Raw genomic sequence first — 22,807 nt, 5'->3', positions numbered from 1 at the left:
CATACATGGTTCTTGCAAATCCTATACATGAGAGGGATTTCATACAATCAACATGCCATGAGTTCATCAATCTAGTTTCATAATCACCCCATTAACATTCACAACTATATCATGAGCATCTCATACAACATCTTCAATTCAAGACAATAGCATAAAAATTACGTTGAACATAAGCATGGAGCGTGGACTAGTCATTTAGGACATATTTCATCCATTTCATTTTATGTGTCGTTATTTGACTGGGCACGAAATTTAAGAAATAAGGAAAGACTTGGTAAAGTTTACTAAATTATCCTTTGTCAAAAAATGTGTCAATATTTTTTTTTTTAATTAAGTGGGACCAATAAGGGTAAAAGGATAATTGTGTCTTTAAAAAGTTGCCAAATAAGGAAAGGCGACTCTTATTTTAGGACGAATTAAAAAAAAATGATGACACATAATTTAGGACGGAGGGAGTAATAAGTAAAGGCCCTCGTTAAATCTCCGTCATGCACGAGCATTAACTAATATTTTTTATTTTATAAAGTCTTACCTTACATTTTTACACAAGCCTTTTTTACCACTTCAAATTATAATATTCTAATCAAATGATAATAACTTTACGTGTTGCTCCAATGCTAAACAAAAAAAGACATGTGAGAGAGAAGGTGAAGGTGGATATTTGTGTGAACAAACGAGGGCATTTACGTGAACAAAAATTGCTTTTCTGACTGGTATAGAAAAGGAGTATTTGAATTGATTGTGTTTGACACAGTAAAATAATCTGCAAAATAGAAGACTTTTAACAACAAACGGCAACACAACTAGCTAGCAGCACAAAGAAAGAGAAATAGAGTTAATAGTAGTAACTACGTAGTATATATATTAGCTGTCTAGTTCATCTGAACATTTTTTGATGTCTATATTTCTGTGTAAACATTTCTATAACAATGTTTACTGATACCTAAAAAGAAACTGCAGATGCAAAAATATATAGTACTATTTTTCACTCATATTGGAAAAACCCAAACTCATCATTCACCAGCTGAAATTATTGATTTTATGAGTTGTTGAAGTCTGTGGGTCAACTTTGAAAAACCCCTTTTATGTTTTTCTGATTCAGCTCTTTCAGGTAGTAATAATTTTCTTGATTTTGAAGAATGTTTTTTTTTTTTTAAGCTGTTGAAAGAAGAGCGAAAACATGAAGAGGTAAAATTAGTTGATAGAGATGTATATATGTATTACAGACAGCTAAAACCCATCACATTGTTTCTCCAAAAACCCAGTATGATGAAACTGTTTGTTTACTGCTGTCGCATTTTTTTTAACCAACCGAGCTACTAAAATTTTCGTGTTTTTTTTTTTTTTTTTGATAAATCATGTGTTACTGTACATCTTATTTATGGGTTGATATTGGAATTTTGCAGGTGGGGTTGATTTGTTTTTGGGTTTTGAGGAGTCACTATTGTTATCTATAAATCAGCAACAGGTCACTGAAAACTCAAAGCTTGTGTCATTTCAGCGATTTGGGTCGTTGTTTTCTAGTTTTTTGGACATATGGGTGCTTTACATTTTGTGATGTGAAATGGCAGAGGGCAACTGTTTAGAAGTTTACTGTTCTTTACCTTTTATAGGTTTCTGAATTATACTGTTTTGAATGAATACAAACATTCCATTTTGAAGAAAAGGGGTGAAAATGGGGTCACAGATTCAATAGTTTTTTTCAGTAGGAAACAGCTAATCTCCTTCACCTGAAGCTTTTTTAGCATCAATTTTTGACTCTTGTGATCTGAAAGTAGACTGAAAGAGAATACCTAATTTGGTAAACCTTTTTGACTGTGGTGTTTGTGGGGCAATATTGCTGTCAAATGCCATTTTATTTTTTGCAGAAATCATGTAATCCCAATCTGTTCATTCATTTTTATAGCACATGGTATATTTTTGCTTTTATCATGTCATTTTGGAGTTCCACTCAGTAGAAGAATGAAAAGGGAAGGTTGGGTGAATTTTCTTGATTTTTACTTAAGAGATTCTTGAGAAATTTGGTAGACTTGTAGGGGATACAAAGGGGTCTAATCAGTTGATATTAGGTGGTCATTTAGGCTTATATGCATGAGAATCACATCTTTTTGGTGGGTCAGTACAATAATGCATATATTGTTTTCTTCTTGTTTGGAGCAGACATGATTACCTTGTGGGTTCTGAGATCTTGGTAAAGAGAAATGGATGTCACGTTCGGTCTAGCTTCGCGTTGATTTGAGCTGAAAGTTGGAAAGTCAAATAGGTAAAGAAAGACATTGTTGTGTTCTGATGAGCCGGGAGATGAATAAAGGGAAACAAAATACGAGTGCTGATGCCGCTGAGAAAGTTATGGTGGCTGTTAAGGCATCGAAGGAAATACCCAAAACAGCTCTTGTGTGGTCTTTGACTCATGTTGTTCAGCCTGGAGATTGCATTACACTTCTCGTGGTTGTACCTTCACAAAGTTCTGGTAACGTCTCTGGATTTCTTCATATTCTGACTTCACCTATGATGTCCTGAAAATGAACATTCATTTTAGGTAGAATTCTCTAGTTGCTTACTTCTGTACTAGTTATTTGAATTGTTGATTAAAACTCTGAAATCAGTGAGAAATTTTTGCTTGTTATTGGTTGACATTATGGTGGTTCTTGGTAGAGATGATTTCAATTTCTTAAAGTTAACCAATATGATTTCTTTTTCCTGAAAGCTTTCCATGAAAAAGATAAGCTTTAGCCGGCAATTCGTAAGATTATGGGAGGCTGTAAAGGTTAGACTTTACTCTTGCAGCTGGGAAGTACTTCGCATGCCACTGGATCCTAATTAGTTCATTGAAGATATTCCGTGTTTATGTTATCTCTGCATATTTAGTTATTCTGCCCTTTTATATTCATGCTACTTCTGCGTTTTAACAAAAGGAGGTCTAGTGAATAGTACTCTAAGAGTTTTGCGATCATTTGTAGGTAGAAAGTTATGGGGATTCCCTAGATTTGCTGGAGATTGTGCCAGTGGCCACTGGAAGTTGCACTCTGGAAATAGTTCCGAGCACAAGTCAGATATAACAGATTATTGCTCCCAGATGATCCTTCAGCTTCATGATGTTTATGATCCCAACAAGGCAAGCGTACAACTTCATCATCTCCATTGTTGGTACATCGTTACAATTACTGATGCTAAACAATTGGTTCTCTTTGTACTCTTGTTCTCCTCCAGATAAATGTCAAGATTAAAATTGTTTCTGGTACACCGCATGGAGCCGTGGCTGCTGAGGCAAAGAAGTCTCAGGCTAATTGGGTTGTTTTGGACAAGTAATTTTAGAAAATTCTTCGGAGTCTGATGCCTTGTTAACGTGATTTTATATTTTCAAGTTTTATTAAACTTTGCTTCCTATTGTCGGTGTTTTTCCAGGCATCTCAAACATGAGAAGAAACGCTGCATGGAAGAGTTGCAATGCAATATTGTTGTCATGAAGCGATCTCAACCAAAAGTTCTACGCTTAAATTTAGTAGGTTCACCTAAAAAGGAACCTGATGTCACGGGCACATTATCTTCAGAGCAAACTCAAATATGTGGAAAAGAGTCAAACAATAAGGATTCATTGGATTCTTCTCGAGGTCCACTAGTAACTCCATCAAGTAGTCCAGAGATGTTCAGTACTACTGAAGCTGGTACTTCATCAGTTTCAAGCTCTGATCCTGGAACATCACCATTTTTTGTCGCTGAAGTAAATAGGGATCTGAAGAAAGCAAGTTTATTAGCTGCAAAGGAAGATGTAGATGAATCGGATTCAGAGAGCGAGAGTGAAAATTTATCTGCGTCATCAAGTTTAAGGTTCCAACCATGGATCGTGGACATAATCAATTCACATTCTGAACAAATCAAAGGGAAGAACTCATTAAGAACTAACGACAGGCCGCAAGATTCCGCCAACAAGGCACTGCTGCGGAAGTTTAGTAAGCTTGATGAAGAAAGTGATTTTGGATCCCCAAGTTGTAGAGGAACTGATTTGGATTACAGTGGGAATGTGAGAGAAGCAGTTTCGCTGTCTAGAAGTGCACCTCTTGGCCCTCCTCCCTTGTGCTCGATTTGTCAACACAAGGCACCTGTATTTGGGAAACCTCCCAGGTGGTTTACTTATGCTGAACTGGAGCTTGCGACAGGAGGATTTTCGCAAGCAAATTTTTTGGCTGAGGGAGGATATGGATCTGTTCATAGAGGAGTCCTTCCCGATGGTCAAGTTGTTGCTGTTAAGCAACACAAATTGGCAAGTTCTCAAGGGGATCAAGAGTTCTGCTCGGAAGTGGAAGTGCTGAGCTGTGCCCAGCACCGAAATGTTGTAATGCTGATAGGATTCTGTATTGAGGACAGCAGAAGACTACTAGTATACGAATATATATGCAACGGTTCCTTAGATTCTCATCTATATGGTATGTGGTACTGTTTTTATCTTCTTCTGTCCTTGACAGTTCTCACGAATTTTGAAGCTTTTTCTTTAGGTCTGTTCCTTTGTCCTTTTATATCTTAAAATCACTTTCTGTATTCACAGGTCGTACTAGAGATCCTTTGGAGTGGTCTGCTCGACAAAAAATTGCTGTAGGTGCTGCACGAGGTTTGCGTTATCTTCATGAAGAATGCAGAGTAGGCTGCATAGTCCACCGAGATATGAGACCCAACAACATTCTCATCACCCATGACTTCGAACCACTAGTATGGAACATCTCTTTCTCCTAAGTTTAAAGTTCAACGATGCACATTAGTATATAGGATAGGACTGCATCGAAGCATAAAAAGTCTAATATACACTAATTAATACTTCATTGATGCATAAAATATCTAATATACATTAATTAATACTGCATTGAATCATCATCTAAATTCTATCTGTAGTATCTGTAGTCTTACCTTACAACAACAATATACCCACTGTAATCCCACAAATTGATCTGGGGAGGGTAAGAGTGTACGCATACCATACCCCTACCAAAGAGGTAGAGAGGACATGTGTCTACCTTGGTACACATTATTTTATGCTTGATTCAGGAGCACAGAACTTGATGCGTTGTGCTTCATTGCATTATGTCTACCTTTGACGTAGCACTCTTTACTTTATTTATCTAATTCATCTTGCTTTTTCCAGGTTGGAGACTTTGGTTTGGCTAGGTGGCAACCTGATGGTGACACAGGCGTTGAAACAAGAGTAATTGGAACATTTGGGTAGGTGTTAAAAAGTCTTTTGGTTTATTTTGATGTTATGTTACGGAGAATCAATAGGCTAATTTGTGGAATTTTAGGTACTTGGCTCCCGAGTATGCTCAAAGTGGCCAGATTACTGAAAAAGCTGATGTCTACTCATTTGGAGTGGTACTCGTGGAGCTTGTTACAGGACGCAAGGCAGTGGATCTTACCAGGCCTAAGGGCCAACAGTGTCTCACTGAATGGGTATATATGTAGTTAACCTTAATTTGCAGCTATTTTTGTACTGTAATGAGGAATACAGATATAAAGGTGGGCACGCCCTCCTTCCCTTTTATGTTTGGCTGATATAGTGATTGATCTCTATTAGGCGCGTCCATTGTTGCAAGAATGTGCTGTTGATGAGCTAATAGATCCTCGGCTAGGGAACTGCTACTCAGAACATGAAATATACTGCATGTTGCATGCTGCATCTTTGTGCATACGACGAGATCCTCAAGCTAGGCCTCGCATGTCTCAGGTAAGTGGTACAATGCAGTATAAGATCCACATCATCATGTTAAGTAGAAATGTATGTCTCAGGTAAGTGGTACAATGCAGTATAAGATCCACATCATCATGTTAAGTAGAAATGTGACGATAGATCGACAATGCTTTGCACAGAATTCAGTCTATGATGTTGCATCTTTGTGCTTTTGGTACTTTGCCACAAAAGATAAGTTAATTCTCATGTTTCGTTGGATAATGTTATGAAGGTACTTCGAATACTCGAAGGTGACCTTATCATGGAATCTGGAAAATTGTCAACAACACCTGGATACGATGTTGGAAGCCACAGCGGGAGGATTTGGTCAGATGCTCAGCAACAGTATCAAAGGTTCAGTGGTTCCTTATTAAGCGATGGATCGGAGGAATTCAATGCTAAGCTCTCATTTGACAAGAGGAGCCCCTCCAATATTTGGAATAGGGATCAATCCAGGACAGCATATTCGGACCATCTGTAAATAACTTGATCTTGACACTAAGATACATTTTGCTGCTTTATCCGGCCTCTCCTTAGCCAGGCAGTTTTGTCGAAAGCCATGTGTTTGTCATATCTTTGTACAGAAGGTAGGCGTATTATAGTATATGGTCTGTATTTGATCTCCTGTCTACATGTTTTTGTAATTCATGATAAAATGAAAACTGTTTAGTCATTCCAGTCGTCGTTCTTCCAAGTTTATTCATGTTTGCTCAAAGAAAAGACCGTTATTTTGAAGAAAAAGAAACCTGCCTTCACAATCTTGATTGCCATCTTGCTTACAATTCACTATGGTTTAGAGAGTTAAACAATCCAATGTGGGAACACACGTTCAAACATGGGATGCGATGTTTCGGACTTTTTTGACCCTGTCAATTGGAACCTTGCCATTCAAGTTGACTCAAGGTTATTTAAGGAAATAAACTCAAAAGGACATATGAGCTGAAATCGGTTTACAAGGAGGCCTTAGGCAGTAGCTAAGAAGACGGAAGATGAGCTTCAAACTGCAATTGATTTTGAAGTTCCAGCAGCTGCAAGATGCTTAGGTAAAACTGAGTCGATGAGCAATTAGATTGGTTGCAGTCAAATATAAGGTCAGTTTAACGGCATTTGCATACATGTCATTGTCTTAAAGATCAATATCTGGTTTATCCATAAATAGTTCTATACGCTCTAAAATCAAATAATAATTAGATAACACATAAAGACATCAAGGAAACTAAGCACCGCAAAAATCTTCAGTTCAGCACTACAGAGTAGCCCAGTAAGTCTGTAGTCATTGAAACACTTGTTGTTTTACCAGAAAATGGTATCTACGGCTTCCTCATTTTGGATCTTGCATACCTGAATAGGACAGGAGGGAAATTTTAGTAACATCATTACAAGAATGTAAACCCTCACATACATGATAAGGACTGAGAAGAGTACTCTATGTGCATGCCACCCCGATCAGATGATGGTAGTGTGCTTCCTTGAAGTGCATTCAGCGCTTCAGTTGCTTGCTCAACGCCCTATAGAAACACAAACTAAATACATAGCTGATAGGAATATAATTAACATCCCTTTTCCAGTTAGTAGCAAATGCAGATGCATGGTGCTTCCTGAACCACCCAACTTCACCTCCCTTTTACAGAAAATAGCACAAAAGGGGATTTCATTTTTTTTAAAGCAGAGAACAGAATGGTTGAAAATTTAAAGCAAAAGAACCATGTCTATTGGATATTCTAAATGCAGGTAAATTAGCTTCAATTTGTAAGTCTTTGACCTGATAACAAATTTACATTTTGCTGTAGCCACACAAAGAAGCTGAGTGTAGTACCTCAAAATCAGCAAAAGCAACAGGCATCCCGCCTCTTGCACGCACCTTGAGGGTGTTAAATCCAGGATACCTGGCAGTAAAAGCAACATATACAGTCAATTTGAGGTAGACTTTTCACATTGCCATTCTGCAGCTAGCACTAACAGAACTAACTGCTTAACCATAACACTGAGTTCTCAAGAAAGAAGTGAAAGCGAATGCCCTCCTTTGGGGGAGTTATACAGGAACTTACTGAGAAATAACTTGCGTCAGTTCATCCTCAGTGCAGTTTGGACCAAGATTGGCGATAAACAGAGTGGAACATGGTTGTGCTCCATCTGTTGTCTTGTCGTTTTGCTCCTATAACATCAAATCCAAATGAGATGCTAAAGCCGCATCCGTTCATGCATAGAAATTGGAGAGCACTTGTGGCATATATAGAGCAAAATTTTACTTGGAAATAAATAAGAACTTCAGAAAGAGGAATTCATCAGTAATAAAAAAATCCATGATACTCTGTCCTAGATGTTTGATCCAATCCAATAATGAAACAAGGCAGGTCTCTTCTTCAATAAGAACAAGACATGTAAATCGAAAGTCAGGTCTGCTTCCCGTGCCTATGTAATAGTCCATACAATACATGCTACAGATAGAGGGTAATATATAGACTCACACTTTTCGGGGCCAAAGCATGGTCAGGCTCCACCAATTTCTCCTCACTGTTCCACGATAGAGAATAATAAGCCTTCCATGACAGATCAAAGCAACAAACCTCAAATAACACGTCTTTATAAATAAAATTCAGTTTGAGAATCAAGAATGCTTGACCGTTTCTCTTCTGAAGAATCATCCTTTGTCCCAGAATCAGGATTCTCGGGCTTGGAAGCATCATTAGAATCATTATTATTATCTGAACAAGCAAACAGTGTTTAACACTTTGTGAGTCTCGCTAAAAAATTGGACGAAAATGCTTCCTTGTAGGAATTCGTAAACTAAAGGAATATGAGAAACACATATATAATTTGGCATCTTAAATGTGGTAGTGGAAGCATATAGCAAAGTCAAAGCCGGCACCTTCATCACTTGATGTGTCTTCAGCATCATAATTGAACTTGTTTCTGTTGTCAATAACTACATAAGGTCCTCTTCCTGAGGGCAACCATTTAAATAAGTCGATAGAAGCAATAATCATAAAATTTTAAAAAAAATAACTGGAAAAGAAATTTCCATTTTATTGGATGCAAGCACTTTATTGATATCAAATAAATATCAACGATTGCAACATATTTATACCTGGAATTTGTATTCTTCTAGAGTTTGACCTCGCCGGTTCAATATGCAAAGTGGATCCAGTTTGAGGATCAAATTTTACACCCTGGAATTGGGATTGGTAAAGAAAAATAAATTACAAATTGACTAGATTTATAAAGCAAATGTTTAAAGTTTACATGAACCTCAAGATCAGGTAGTAACAAACTCAATTAGAACTTAAAGGAGGTTAGCAGAAAAAGAATTTGTTTGTTCCCTTTTGCACTTGATGGGCACTCTGGGTTTTTAGTGCTAGAAGAAGGGGGGGGCAACAAAAATAAACCAAATTAAGTCATCAACAGCCACAATTCATAATGCAAAAAAAAATAATACATATTTGCAGATGAATTGAGACGCTCAGATAGTAAGGCAGGGTCTCGGTGTGAATAGTTGGACAAATTTAATATTTCTGAGCCTTTTAATCTGTTATACAGAACATAAAAGGCACGGAATAAGATGGTCTTAAGAGCAGCATATATGTAATTTCCAAATCCAAGCAGAATAAGGAACATAACTAGACCTACTCAGATTAGATATCTCACATTCAAGGCATGCATGGCTGCCATTGCTGATGGATGATCAATAAAAATAGCAAAGGCAACAACCTGCATTGTGGGAGAATAAGATTATGAATAGGACTGTAAAATTGAAAGGATTGACTCATAGATACTAAAATTGATTAAGATTTGTTACCAATCTTTATTTTCTATATGAGAAATGCTGAGAAACTTCATACCAGAATAAAGTTTACACAGTGATCCGGTTGTCTTCAGAATAACAAATGTAACTATTTTACTTCCTCCGCCTGAAAAATTGGACAAGAGTCTTTTTGCATATGGAGTATGCTAAGTAAATGGTCTTTGCTTTCGTCTGCTCGCAAGGGCTGAGCTAGACGCATGGATACGGGTTTAGTTGAACCCAATAACTTTTGCTCAAATAGTGTATTTGTGTAAGATCCTAGAGTCTATTAGAAACAACCATTGTGTTAGAGACGAGGGTCTATCGGGAACAACCTCTCTACCTCACAAGGTAGGAATAAGGTTTGCGTACACATTACCCTCCCCAGACCCCACTTGTGGGATTTCTAAACTGGGTACGTTGTTGTAGTGTATTAGTATTGAGAAATTAAGTAAATAAGTATGAACATCAAGATGAGAACCCAGTTATTAACACTTGAAGTCATCGTTTTGAATTCCACTACCCATAAATTTGAAATCTTGGCTCCGGCTCTACCTGCTCAGATTGTGCATCTTCCGAAGAAGAATGAAGAGACCATTCTATCCTCACCAAATCCAAATCAGTAAAATTTCACCAGTGAAACCTAAATTATTTCCAATAAAAAGTAAAAATCTTTCCGTATCCAAAATTTAAATAGCCAACAATAACTTCCAGAAATTGATTATCCTAGACGCTCCCGAACTTCATTCAACTTCGACTCCCCCTCCACCTCCACCGTGTGAATAACTGCTCCAGTAGCAATTCCTCTTCTATTGCTATCGGTAAAAAATCAACTTCTTTCCAACAAGTAATTCGCAGAATGTTATGAACAAGGACGCCCAATGCAGATAATCATACACTTGATTCGTGCTAAAACAAAGCATAACTACTCACACAGGCAACTCAAATATCCTTACTCGATCACTTCATAGCTTCTTGTAATCGAAAAATCTTAGTAGTTCACCTTGTTCTCGAGGGTTCAATTCCCCGCCTTGTAATCCCCTCACTCATTTCCACTTCACCTATTCCAATTTTTAGCATCTAAAATATGCAGCTAATTAGGTTATTTCTTCCTGTCTACCCTAGTTACCTGTTGCTGGTAGGAAGTGACACACACACGTGTGTGTACACATATATATAGCTAATTAGGAAAGAGAGGATACCTGATTTCCTCGGCCGGTGTATTTGAGCTGACACGATTCAAAACCAGGACGGCGGCGAAAGAGATTGTGAATCTCACGAGCTTTAACATCGTCGGGAAGTCCCGAGACGAATAGCGTTTTTATATCATTCTTCTCATTGTTGCTGTATGCATATACTGGTTGATGATTTACGTAGTAAGGATCGTACGCCGGAAGTTGAGCCATTTTCACGGCGGCCGGCGGTGGTTGCAGTACAGGAGGGGAATGAAAAAGTAAATAGCAAGTACAACTCCTTTAGCACAGTGCACAAGTATTCGCACTTGCTTTTAGGGGTCTGTTTTTCTCAGCTTGAGATTGTAACACAGTAGCAAATTATTTAATAGTAGTACAAATAATTTTATTTAATTACCAATTAATGACATTAAGTTACGGCTTATAATAGCAATTTTCTAATTTATTTTTATAAGTGATCTGATAATTTTATTTTAGGTTTACATAGACTATTCTATTTTATAATTTTACTAAAAATTACATAGAGCGACAACTTAAGTAGCATTTATTATATAAAATTTCAACTCTCAAAACATATTACAAAAATTTCACTTTTTAAATATCTCTCTCTGAAAATATATATACATTACTTTACTATTATCTATTTACAAATTTCACTCCTTGAAATATGCCTACAATCAAGGAGCAACTTTCTATGAGTTGTCAATTTTAAATTTTCAATCATATTTGATTCAATCTCTTCTTCAATGACATTTTTTTTTTCCAGAAACTCCATTAATATCATTCTTAAATGTAAGATGGAAAGTTAGTAAGATTTTTCTTGTACTTTATCAAATCAAGATTTTGATTGAATAAGTATAATATATATATATATATATATATATATATATATATATATTATACTTATTCAATCAAAATCTTGATTTGATAAAGTACAAGAAAAATCTTACTAACTTTCCATCTTACATTTAAGAATGATATTAATGGAGTTTCTGGAAAAAAAAAATGTCATTGAAGAAGAGATTGAATCAAATATGATTGAAAATTTAAAATTGACAACTCATAGAAAGTTGCTCCTTGATTGTAGGCATATTTCAAGGAGTGAAATTTGTAAATAGATAATAGTAAAGTAATGTATATATATTTTCAGAGAGAGATATTTAAAAAGTGAAATTTTTGTAATATGTTTTGAGAGTTGAAATTTTATATAATAAATGCTACTTAAGTTGTCGCTCTATGTAATTTTTAGTAAAATTATAAAATAGAATAGTCTATGTAAACCTAAAATAAAATTATCAGATCACTTATAAAAATAAATTAGAAAATTGCTATTATAAGCCGTAACTTAATGTCATTAATTGGTAATTAAATAAAATTATTTGTACTACTATTAAATAATTTGCTACTGTGTTACAATCTCAAGCTGAGAAAAACAGACCCCTAAAAGCAAGTGCGAATACTTGTGCACTGTGCTAAAGGAGTTGTACTTGCTATTTACTTTTTCATTCCCCTCCTGTACTGCAACCACCGCCGGCCGCCGTGAAAATGGCTCAACTTCCGGCGTACGATCCTTACTACGTAAATCATCAACCAGTATATGCATACAGCAACAATGAGAAGAATGATATAAAAACGCTATTCGTCTCGGGACTTCCCGACGATGTTAAAGCTCGTGAGATTCACAATCTCTTTCGCCGCCGTCCTGGTTTTGAATCGTGTCAGCTCAAATACACCGGCCGAGGAAATCAGGTATCCTCTCTTTCCTAATTAGCTATATATATGTGTACACACACGTGTGTGTGTCACTTCCTACCAGCAACAGGTAACTAGGGTAGACAGGAAGAAATAACCTAATTAGCTGCATATTTTAGATGCTAAAAATTGGAATAGGTGAAGTGGAAATGAGTGAGGGGATTACAAGGCGGGGAATTGAACCCTCGAGAACAAGGTGAACTACTAAGATTTTTCGATTACAAGAAGCTATGAAGTGATCGAGTAAGGATATTTGAGTTGCCTGTGTGAGTAGTTATGCTTTGTTTTAGCACGAATCAAGTGTATGATTATCTGCATTGGGCGTCCTTGTTCATAACATTCTGCGAATTACTTGTTGGAAAGAAGTTGATTTTTTACCGATAGCAATAGAAGAGGAATTGCTACTGGAGCAGTTATTCACACGGTGGAGGTGGAGGGGGAGTCGAAGTTGAATGAAGTTCGGGAGCGTCTAGGATAATCAATTTCTGGAAGTTATTGTTGGCTATTTAAATTTTGGATACGGAAAGATTTTTACTTTTTATTGGAAATAATTTAGGTTTCACTGGTGAAATTTTACTGATTTGGATTTGGTGAGGATAGAATGGTCTCTTCATTCTTCTTCGGAAGATGCACAATCTGAGCAGGTAGAGCCGGAGCCAAGATTTCAAATTTATGGGTAGTGGAATTCAAAACGATGACTTCAAGTGTTAATAACTGGGTTCTCATCTTGATGTTCATACTTATTTACTTAATTTCTCAATACTAATACACTACAACAACGTACCCAGTTTAGAAATCCCACAAGTGGGGTCTGGGGAGGGTAATGTGTACGCAAACCTTATTCCTACCTTGTGAGGTAGAGAGGTTGTTCCCGATAGACCCTCGTCTCTAACACAATGGTTGTTTCTAATAGACTCTAGGATCTTACACAAATACACTATTTGAGCAAAAGTTATTGGGTTCAACTAAACCCGTATCCATGCGTCTAGCTCAGCCCTTGCGAGCAGACGAAAGCAAAGACCATTTACTTAGCATACTCCATATGCAAAAAGACTCTTGTCCAATTTTTCAGGCGGAGGAAGTAAAATAGTTACATTTGTTATTCTGAAGACAACCGGATCACTGTGTAAACTTTATTCTGGTATGAAGTTTCTCAGCATTTCTCATATAGAAAATAAAGATTGGTAACAAATCTTAATCAATTTTAGTATCTATGAGTCAATCCTTTCAATTTTACAGTCCTATTCATAATCTTATTCTCCCACAATGCAGGTTGTTGCCTTTGCTATTTTTATTGATCATCCATCAGCAATGGCAGCCATGCATGCCTTGAATGTGAGATATCTAATCTGAGTAGGTCTAGTTATGTTCCTTATTCTGCTTGGATTTGGAAATTACATATATGCTGCTCTTAAGACCATCTTATTCCGTGCCTTTTATGTTCTGTATAACAGATTAAAAGGCTCAGAAATATTAAATTTGTCCAACTATTCACACCGAGACCCTGCCTTACTATCTGAGCGTCTCAATTCATCTGCAAATATGTATTATTTTTTTTTGCATTATGAATTGTGGCTGTTGATGACTTAATTTGGTTTATTTTTGTTGCCCCCCCCTTCTTCTAGCACTAAAAACCCAGAGTGCCCATCAAGTGCAAAAGGGAACAAACAAATTCTTTTTCTGCTAACCTCCTTTAAGTTCTAATTGAGTTTGTTACTACCTGATCTTGAGGTTCATGTAAACTTTAAACATTTGCTTTATAAATCTAGTCAATTTGTAATTTATTTTTCTTTACCAATCCCAATTCCAGGGTGTAAAATTTGATCCTCAAACTGGATCCACTTTGCATATTGAACCGGCGAGGTCAAACTCTAGAAGAATACAAATTCCAGGTATAAATATGTTGCAATCGTTGATATTTATTTGATATCAATAAAGTGCTTGCATCCAATAAAATGGAAATTTCTTTTCCAGTTATTTTTTTTAAAATTTTATGATTATTGCTTCTATCGACTTATTTAAATGGTTGCCCTCAGGAAGAGGACCTTATGTAGTTATTGACAACAGAAACAAGTTCAATTATGATGCTGAAGACACATCAAGTGATGAAGGTGCCGGCTTTGACTTTGCTATATGCTTCCACTACCACATTTAAGATGCCAAATTATATATGTGTTTCTCATATTCCTTTAGTTTACGAATTCCTACAAGGAAGCATTTTCGTCCAATTTTTTAGCGAGACTCACAAAGTGTTAAACACTGTTTGCTTGTTCAGATAATAATAATGATTCTAATGATGCTTCCAAGCCCGAGAATCCTGATTCTGGGACAAAGGATGATTCTTCAGAAGAGAAACGGTCAAGCATTCTTGATTCTCAAACTGAATTTTATTTATAAAGACGTGTTATTTGAGGTTTGTTGCTTTGATCTGTCATGGAAGGCTTATTATTCTCTATCGTGGAACAGTGAGGAGAAATTGGTGGAGCCTGACCATGCTTTGGCCCCGAAAAGTGTGAGTCTATATATTACCCTCTATCTGTAGCATGTATTGTATGGACTATTACATAGGCACGGGAAGCAGACCTGACTTTCGATTTACATGTCTTGTTCTTATTGAAGAAGAGACCTGCCTTGTTTCATTATTGGATTGGATCAAACATCTAGGACAGAGTATCATGGATTTTTTTATTACTGATGAATTCCTCTTTCTGAAGTTCTTATTTATTTCCAAGTAAAATTTTGCTCTATATATGCCACAAGTGCTCTCCAATTTCTATGCATGAACGGATGCGGCTTTAGCATCTCATTTGGATTTGATGTTATAGGAGCAAAACGACAAGACAACAGATGGAGCACAACCATGTTCCACTCTGTTTATCGCCAATCTTGGTCCAAACTGCACTGAGGATGAACTGACGCAAGTTATTTCTCAGTAAGTTCCTGTATAACTCCCCCAAAGGAGGGCATTCGCTTTCACTTCTTTCTTGAGAACTCAGTGTTATGGTTAAGCAGTTAGTTCTGTTAGTGCTAGCTGCAGAATGGCAATGTGAAAAGTCTACCTCAAATTGACTGTATATGTTGCTTTTACTGCCAGGTATCCTGGATTTAACACCCTCAAGGTGCGTGCAAGAGGCGGGATGCCTGTTGCTTTTGCTGATTTTGAGGTACTACACTCAGCTTCTTTGTGTGGCTACAGCAAAATGTAAATTTGTTATCAGGTCAAAGACTTACAAATTGAAGCTAATTTACCTGCATTTAGAATATCCAATAGACATGGTTCTTTTGCTTTAAATTTTCAACCATTCTGTTCTCTGCTTTAAAAAAAATGAAATCCCCTTTTGTGCTATTTTCTGTAAAAGGGAGGTGAAGTTGGGTGGTTCAGGAAGCACCATGCATCTGCATTTGCTACTAACTGGAAAAGGGATGTTAATTATATTCCTATCAGCTATGTATTTAGTTTGTGTTTCTATAGGGCGTTGAGCAAGCAACTGAAGCGCTGAATGCACTTCAAGGAAGCACACTACCATCATCTGATCGGGGTGGCATGCACATAGAGTACTCTTCTCAGTCCTTATCATGTATGTGAGGGTTTACATTCTTGTAATGATGTTACTAAAATTTCCCTCCTGTCCTATTCAGGTATGCAAGATCCAAAATGAGGAAGCCGTAGATACCATTTTCTGGTAAAACAACAAGTGTTTCAATGACTACAGACTTACTGGGCTACTCTGTAGTGCTGAACTGAAGATTTTTGCGGTGCTTAGTTTCCTTGATGTCTTTATGTGTTATCTAATTATTATTTGATTTTAGAGCGTATAGAACTATTTATGGATAAACCAGATATTGATCTTTAAGACAATGACATGTATGCAAATGCCGTTAAACTGACCTTATATTTGACTGCAACCAATCTAATTGCTCATCGACTCAGTTTTACCTAAGCATCTTGCAGCTGCTGGAACTTCAAAATCAATTGCAGTTTGAAGCTCATCTTCCGTCTTCTTAGCTACTGCCTAAGGCCTCCTTGTAAACCGATTTCAGCTCATATGTCCTTTTGAGTTTATTTCCTTAAATAACCTTGAGTCAACTTGAATGGCAAGGTTCCAATTGACAGGGTCAAAAAAGTCCGAAACATCGCATCCCATGTTTGAACGTGTGTTCCCACATTGGATTGTTTAACTCTCTAAACCATAGTGAATTGTAAGCAAGATGGCAATCAAGATTGTGAAGGCAGGTTTCTTTTTCTTCAAAATAACGGTCTTTTCTTTGAGCAAACATGAATAAACTTGGAAGAACGACGACTGGAATGACTAAACAGTTTTCATTTTATCATGAATTACAAAAACATGTAGACAGGAGATCAAATACAGACCATATACTATAATACGCCTACCTTCTGTACAAAGATATGACAAACACATGGCTTTCGACAAAACTGCCTGGCTAAGGAGAGGCCGGATAAAGCAGCAAAATGTATCTTAGTGTCAAGATCAAGTTATTTACAGATGGTCCGAATATGCTGTCCTGGATTGATCCCTATTCCAAATATTGGAGGGGCTCCTCTTGTCAAATGAGAGCTTAGCATTGAATTCCTCCGATCCATCGCTTAATAAGGAACCACTGAACCTTTGATACTGTTGCTGAGCATCTGACCAAATCCTCCCGCTGTGGCTTCCAACATCGTATCCAGGTGTTGTTGACAATTTTCCAGATTCCATGATAAGGTCACCTTCGAGTATTCGAAGTACCTTCATAACATTATCCAACGAAACATGAGAATTAACTTATCTTTTGTGGCAAAGTACCAAAAGCACAAAGATGCAACATCATAGACTGAATTCTGTGCAAAGCATTGTCGATCTATCGTCACATTTCTACTTAACATGATGATGTGGATCTTATACTGCATTGTACCACTTACCTGAGACATACATTTCTACTTAACATGATGATGTGGATCTTATACTGCATTGTACCACTTACCTGAGACATGCGAGGCCTAGCTTGAGGATCTCGTCGTATGCACAAAGATGCAGCATGCAACATGCAGTATATTTCATGTTCTGAGTAGCAGTTCCCTAGCCGAGGATCTATTAGCTCATCAACAGCACATTCTTGCAACAATGGACGCGCCTAATAGAGATCAATCACTATATCAGCCAAACATAAAAGGGAAGGAGGGCGTGCCCACCTTTATATCTGTATTCCTCATTACAGTACAAAAATAGCTGCAAATTAAGGTTAACTACATATATACCCATTCAGTGAGACACTGTTGGCCCTTAGGCCTGGTAAGATCCACTGCCTTGCGTCCTGTAACAAGCTCCACGAGTACCACTCCAAATGAGTAGACATCAGCTTTTTCAGTAATCTGGCCACTTTGAGCATACTCGGGAGCCAAGTACCTAAAATTCCACAAATTAGCCTATTGATTCTCCGTAACATAACATCAAAATAAACCAAAAGACTTTTTAACACCTACCCAAATGTTCCAATTACTCTTGTTTCAACGCCTGTGTCACCATCAGGTTGCCACCTAGCCAAACCAAAGTCTCCAACCTGGAAAAAGCAAGATGAATTAGATAAATAAAGTAAAGAGTGCTACGTCAAAGGTAGACATAATGCAATGAAGCACAACGCATCAAGTTCTGTGCTCCTGAATCAAGCATAAAATAATGTGTACCAAGGTAGACACATGTCCTCTCTACCTCTTTGGTAGGGGTATGGTATGCGTACACTCTTACCCTCCCCAGATCAATTTGTGGGATTACAGTGGGTATATTGTTGTTGTAAGGTAAGACTACAGATACTACAGATAGAATTTAGATGATGATTCAATGCAGTATTAATTAATGTATATTAGATATTTTATGCATCAATGAAGTATTAATTAGTGTATATTAGACTTTTTATGCTTCGATGCAGTCCTATCCTATATACTAATGTGCATCGTTGAACTTTAAACTTAGGAGAAAGAGATGTTCCATACTAGTGGTTCGAAGTCATGGGTGATGAGAATGTTGTTGGGTCTCATATCTCGGTGGACTATGCAGCCTACTCTGCATTCTTCATGAAGATAACGCAAACCTCGTGCAGCACCTACAGCAATTTTTTGTCGAGCAGACCACTCCAAAGGATCTCTAGTACGACCTGTGAATACAGAAAGTGATTTTAAGATATAAAAGGACAAAGGAACAGACCTAAAGAAAAAGCTTCAAAATTCGTGAGAACTGTCAAGGACAGAAGAAGATAAAAACAGTACCACATACCATATAGATGAGAATCTAAGGAACCGTTGCATATATATTCGTATACTAGTAGTCTTCTGCTGTCCTCAATACAGAATCCTATCAGCATTACAACATTTCGGTGCTGGGCACAGCTCAGCACTTCCACTTCCGAGCAGAACTCTTGATCCCCTTGAGAACTTGCCAATTTGTGTTGCTTAACAGCAACAACTTGACCATCGGGAAGGACTCCTCTATGAACAGATCCATATCCTCCCTCAGCCAAAAAATTTGCTTGCGAAAATCCTCCTGTCGCAAGCTCCAGTTCAGCATAAGTAAACCACCTGGGAGGTTTCCCAAATACAGGTGCCTTGTGTTGACAAATCGAGCACAAGGGAGGAGGGCCAAGAGGTGCACTTCTAGACAGCGAAACTGCTTCTCTCACATTCCCACTGTAATCCAAATCAGTTCCTCTACAACTTGGGGATCCAAAATCACTTTCTTCATCAAGCTTACTAAACTTCCGCAGCAGTGCCTTGTTGGCGGAATCTTGCGGCCTGTCGTTAGTTCTTAATGAGTTCTTCCCTTTGATTTGTTCAGAATGTGAATTGATTATGTCCACGATCCATGGTTGGAACCTTAAACTTGATGACGCAGATAAATTTTCACTCTCGCTCTCTGAATCCGATTCATCTACATCTTCCTTTGCAGCTAATAAACTTGCTTTCTTCAGATCCCTATTTACTTCAGCGACAAAAAATGGTGATGTTCCAGGATCAGAGCTTGAAACTGATGAAGTACCAGCTTCAGTAGTACTGAACATCTCTGGACTACTTGATGGAGTTACTAGTGGACCTCGAGAAGAATCCAATGAATCCTTATTGTTTGACTCTTTTCCACATATTTGAGTTTGCTCTGAAGATAATGTGCCCGTGACATCAGGTTCCTTTTTAGGTGAACCTACTAAATTTAAGCGTAGAACTTTTGGTTGAGATCGCTTCATGACAACAATATTGCATTGCAACTCTTCCATGCAGCGTTTCTTCTCATGTTTGAGATGCCTGGAAAAACACCGACAATAGGAAGCAAAGTTTAATAAAACTTGAAAATATAAAATCACGTTAACAAGGCATCAGACTCCGAAGAATTTTCTAAAATTACTTGTCCAAAACAACCCAATTAGCCTGAGACTTCTTTGCCTCAGCAGCCACGGCTCCATGCGGTGTACCAGAAACAATTTTAATCTTGACATTTATCTGGAGGAGAACAAGAGTACAAAGAGAACCAATTGTTTAGCATCAGTAATTGTAACGATGTACCAACAATGGAGATGATGAAGTTGTACGCTTGCCTTGTTGGGATCATAAACATCATGAAGCTGAAGGATCATCTGGGAGCAATAATCTGTTATATCTGACTTGTGCTCGGAACTATTTCCAGAGTGCAACTTCCAGTGGCCACTGGCACAATCTCCAGCAAATCTAGGGAATCCCCATAACTTTCTACCTACAAATGATCGCAAAACTCTTAGAGTACTATTCACTAGACCTCCTTTTGTTAAAACGCAGAAGTAGCATGAATATAAAAGGGCAGAATAACTAAATATGCAGAGATAACATAAACACGGAATATCTTCAATGAACTAATTAGGATCCAGTGGCATGCGAAGTACTTCCCAGCTGCAAGAGTAAAGTCTAACCTTTACAGCCTCCCATAATCTTACGAATTGCCGGCTAAAGCTTATCTTTTTCATGGAAAGCTTTCAGGAAAAAGAAATCATATTGGTTAACTTTAAGAAATTGAAATCATCTCTACCAAGAACCACCATAATGTCAACCAATAACAAGCAAAAATTTCTCACTGATTTCAGAGTTTTAATCAACAATTCAAATAACTAGTACAGAAGTAAGCAACTAGAGAATTCTACCTAAAATGAATGTTCATTTTCAGGACATCATAGGTGAAGTCAGAATATGAAGAAATCCAGAGACGTTACCAGAACTTTGTGAAGGTACAACCACGAGAAGTGTAATGCAATCTCCAGGCTGAACAACATGAGTCAAAGACCACACAAGAGCTGTTTTGGGTATTTCCTTCGATGCCTTAACAGCCACCATAACTTTCTCAGCGGCATCAGCACTCGTATTTTGTTTCCCTTTATTCATCTCCCGGCTCATCAGAACACAACAATGTCTTTCTTTACCTATTTGACTTTCCAACTTTCAGCTCAAATCAACGCGAAGCTAGACCGAACGTGACATCCATTTCTCTTTACCAAGATCTCAGAACCCACAAGGTAATCATGTCTGCTCCAAACAAGAAGAAAACAATATATGCATTATTGTACTGACCCACCAAAAAGATGTGATTCTCATGCATATAAGCCTAAATGACCACCTAATATCAACTGATTAGACCCCTTTGTATCCCCTACAAGTCTACCAAATTTCTCAAGAATCTCTTAAGTAAAAATCAAGAAAATTCACCCAACCTTCCCTTTTCATTCTTCTACTGAGTGGAACTCCAAAATGACATGATAAAAGCAAAAATATACCATGTGCTATAAAAATGAATGAACAGATTGGGATTACATGATTTCTGCAAAAAATAAAATGGCATTTGACAGCAATATTGCCCCACAAACACCACAGTCAAAAAGGTTTACCAAATTAGGTATTCTCTTTCAGTCTACTTTCAGATCACAAGAGTCAAAAATTGATGCTAAAAAAGCTTCAGGTGAAGGAGATTAGCTGTTTCCTACTGAAAAAAACTATTGAATCTGTGACCCCATTTTCACCCCTTTTCTTCAAAATGGAATGTTTGTATTCATTCAAAACAGTATAATTCAGAAACCTATAAAAGGTAAAGAACAGTAAACTTCTAAACAGTTGCCCTCTGCCATTTCACATCACAAAATGTAAAGCACCCATATGTCCAAAAAACTAGAAAACAACGACCCAAATCGCTGAAATGACACAAGCTTTGAGTTTTCAGTGACCTGTTGCTGATTTATAGATAACAATAGTGACTCCTCAAAACCCAAAAACAAATCAACCCCACCTGCAAAATTCCAATATCAACCCATAAATAAGATGTACAGTAACACATGATTTATCAAAAAAAAAAAAAAAAACACGAAAATTTTAGTAGCTCGGTTGGTTAAAAAAAATGCGACAGCAGTAAACAAACAGTTTCATCATACTGGGTTTTTGGAGAAACAATGTGATGGGTTTTAGCTGTCTGTAATACATATATACATCTCTATCAACTAATTTTACCTCTTCATGTTTTCGCTCTTCTTTCAACAGCTTAAAAAAAAAAAAACATTCTTCAAAATCAAGAAAATTATTACTACCTGAAAGAGCTGAATCAGAAAAACATAAAAGGGGTTTTTCAAAGTTGACCCACAGACTTCAACAACTCATAAAATCAATAATTTCAGCTGGTGAATGATGAGTTTGGGTTTTTCCAATATGAGTGAAAAATAGTACTATATATTTTTGCATCTGCAGTTTCTTTTTAGGTATCAGTAAACATTGTTATAGAAATGTTTACACAGAAATATAGACATCAAAAAATGTTCAGATGAACTAGACAGCTAATATATATACTACGTAGTTACTACTATTAACTCTATTTCTCTTTCTTTGTGCTGCTAGCTAGTTGTGTTGCCGTTTGTTGTTAAAAGTCTTCTATTTTGCAGATTATTTTACTGTGTCAAACACAATCAATTCAAATACTCCTTTTCTATACCAGTCAGAAAAGCAATTTTTGTTCACGTAAATGCCCTCGTTTGTTCACACAAATATCCACCTTCACCTTCTCTCTCACATGTCTTTTTTTGTTTAGCATTGGAGCAACACGTAAAGTTATTATCATTTGATTAGAATATTATAATTTGAAGTGGTAAAAAAGGCTTGTGTAAAAATGTAAGGTAAGACTTTATAAAATAAAAAATATTAGTTAATGCTCGTGCATGACGGAGATTTAACGAGGGCCTTTACTTATTACTCCCTCCGTCCTAAATTATGTGTCATCATTTTTTTTTAATTCGTCCTAAAATAAGAGTCGCCTTTCCTTATTTGGCAACTTTTTAAAGACACAATTATCCTTTTACCCTTATTGGTCCCACTTAATTAAA

The 22,807-nt window shown here is 37.0% G+C and overlaps 4 protein-coding genes across 17 annotated transcripts; 2 read left to right on the top strand and 2 right to left on the bottom strand.

The window, feature by feature from the left end:
• The first annotated feature begins 755 nt into the window (after positions 1–755).
• LOC124890867 (inactive protein kinase SELMODRAFT_444075-like) lies at positions 756–6,391 on the top strand. Of its 8 annotated transcripts, none has more exons than XM_047402709.1 (11): positions 756–1,111; positions 1,407–1,468; positions 2,161–2,470; positions 2,961–3,115; positions 3,211–3,305; positions 3,406–4,424; positions 4,544–4,704; positions 5,135–5,211; positions 5,289–5,436; positions 5,561–5,710; positions 5,946–6,391. In XM_047402709.1, exons 3-11 carry the CDS (start codon positions 2,290–2,292, stop codon positions 6,192–6,194), a joined length of 2,235 nt encoding a protein of 744 aa, XP_047258665.1. In that variant the 5' UTR covers positions 756–1,111; positions 1,407–1,468; positions 2,161–2,289; the 3' UTR covers positions 6,195–6,391. The 8 variants fall into 8 exon arrangements, with proteins under 8 accessions (XP_047258665.1, XP_047258669.1, XP_047258666.1 ...); XM_047402713.1 differs by having other exon boundaries at positions 757–834; XM_047402715.1 differs by lacking the exon at positions 756–1,111 and adding an exon at positions 1,148–1,188.
• A 364-nt stretch (positions 6,392–6,755) lies between these two features.
• On the bottom strand, positions 6,756–11,279 carry LOC124890868. Its single transcript, XM_047402718.1, has 10 exons — positions 10,697–11,279; positions 9,359–9,421; positions 8,802–8,883; positions 8,583–8,657; positions 8,337–8,418; positions 8,182–8,227; positions 7,762–7,868; positions 7,530–7,599; positions 7,139–7,221; positions 6,756–7,054 (listed from the first exon to the last, which is right to left on the bottom strand). Exons 1-10 carry the CDS (start codon positions 10,898–10,900, stop codon positions 7,024–7,026), a joined length of 843 nt encoding a protein of 280 aa, XP_047258674.1. The 5' UTR covers positions 10,901–11,279; the 3' UTR covers positions 6,756–7,023.
• A 574-nt stretch (positions 11,280–11,853) lies between these two features.
• Positions 11,854–16,349, top strand: LOC124890866. Its single transcript, XM_047402707.1, has 10 exons — positions 11,854–12,436; positions 13,712–13,774; positions 14,250–14,331; positions 14,476–14,550; positions 14,715–14,796; positions 14,906–14,951; positions 15,265–15,371; positions 15,534–15,603; positions 15,912–15,994; positions 16,079–16,349. The coding sequence occupies exons 1-10, from the start codon at positions 12,233–12,235 to the stop codon at positions 16,107–16,109; spliced, it is 843 nt and encodes a 280-aa protein (XP_047258663.1). The 5' UTR covers positions 11,854–12,232; the 3' UTR covers positions 16,110–16,349.
• Positions 16,350–16,741: 392 nt separating this feature from the next.
• On the bottom strand, positions 16,742–22,377 carry LOC124890865 (inactive protein kinase SELMODRAFT_444075-like). Of its 7 annotated transcripts, none has more exons than XM_047402699.1 (11): positions 22,022–22,377; positions 21,665–21,726; positions 20,663–20,972; positions 20,018–20,172; positions 19,828–19,922; positions 18,709–19,727; positions 18,429–18,589; positions 17,922–17,998; positions 17,697–17,844; positions 17,423–17,572; positions 16,742–17,187 (listed from the first exon to the last, which is right to left on the bottom strand). In XM_047402699.1, exons 3-11 carry the CDS (start codon positions 20,841–20,843, stop codon positions 16,939–16,941), a joined length of 2,235 nt encoding a protein of 744 aa, XP_047258655.1. In that variant the 5' UTR covers positions 20,844–20,972; positions 21,665–21,726; positions 22,022–22,377; the 3' UTR covers positions 16,742–16,938. The 7 variants fall into 7 exon arrangements, with proteins under 7 accessions (XP_047258655.1, XP_047258660.1, XP_047258661.1 ...); XM_047402704.1 differs by having other exon boundaries at positions 22,299–22,376; XM_047402705.1 differs by lacking the exon at positions 22,022–22,377 and adding an exon at positions 21,945–21,985.
• Between the last annotated feature and the right edge of the window lie 430 nt (positions 22,378–22,807).

Source organism: Capsicum annuum, unplaced genomic scaffold (assembly GCF_002878395.1).
Source record: "Capsicum annuum cultivar UCD-10X-F1 unplaced genomic scaffold, UCD10Xv1.1 ctg2619, whole genome shotgun sequence".
Classification (NCBI taxonomy): Eukaryota; Viridiplantae; Streptophyta; class Magnoliopsida; order Solanales; family Solanaceae; genus Capsicum; species Capsicum annuum.
The sequence above is the reverse complement of the archived record's forward strand: the minus strand, read 5'-3'. Positions and strand labels throughout refer to the sequence as shown.

Excerpts from the sequence above, each read along its gene's own strand:
- LOC124890867 (XM_047402709.1), top strand. The coding sequence starts at position 2,290 with ATGAGCCGGGAGATGAATAAAGGGAAACAAAATACGAGTGCTGATGCC. Across the intron at positions 3,306-3,405 it reads AATTGGGTTGTTTTGGACAA|GCATCTCAAACATGAGAAGA; the intron begins GTAATTTTAGAA and ends GTGTTTTTCCAG. Across the intron at positions 5,711-5,945 it reads CTAGGCCTCGCATGTCTCAG|GTACTTCGAATACTCGAAGG; the intron begins GTAAGTGGTACA and ends AATGTTATGAAG.
- LOC124890866 (XM_047402707.1), top strand. The coding sequence starts at position 12,233 with ATGGCTCAACTTCCGGCGTACGATCCTTACTACGTAAATCATCAACCA. Across the intron at positions 14,797-14,905 it reads GATTCTTCAGAAGAGAAACG|TGAGGAGAAATTGGTGGAGC; the intron begins GTCAAGCATTCT and ends ATCGTGGAACAG. Across the intron at positions 15,995-16,078 it reads CGGGGTGGCATGCACATAGA|GTATGCAAGATCCAAAATGA; the intron begins GTACTCTTCTCA and ends TGTCCTATTCAG.
- LOC124890865 (XM_047402699.1), bottom strand. The coding sequence starts at position 20,843 with ATGAGCCGGGAGATGAATAAAGGGAAACAAAATACGAGTGCTGATGCC. Across the intron at positions 17,999-18,428 it reads CCCATGACTTCGAACCACTA|GTTGGAGACTTTGGTTTGGC; the intron begins GTATGGAACATC and ends TGCTTTTTCCAG. Across the intron at positions 17,573-17,696 it reads AACAGTGTCTCACTGAATGG|GCGCGTCCATTGTTGCAAGA; the intron begins GTATATATGTAG and ends GATCTCTATTAG.
- LOC124890868 (XM_047402718.1), bottom strand. The coding sequence starts at position 10,900 with ATGGCTCAACTTCCGGCGTACGATCCTTACTACGTAAATCATCAACCA. Across the intron at positions 8,419-8,582 it reads AGACACATCAAGTGATGAAG|ATAATAATAATGATTCTAAT; the intron begins GTGCCGGCTTTG and ends TTGCTTGTTCAG. Across the intron at positions 7,869-8,181 it reads ATGCTTTGGCCCCGAAAAGT|GAGCAAAACGACAAGACAAC; the intron begins GTGAGTCTATAT and ends TTGATGTTATAG.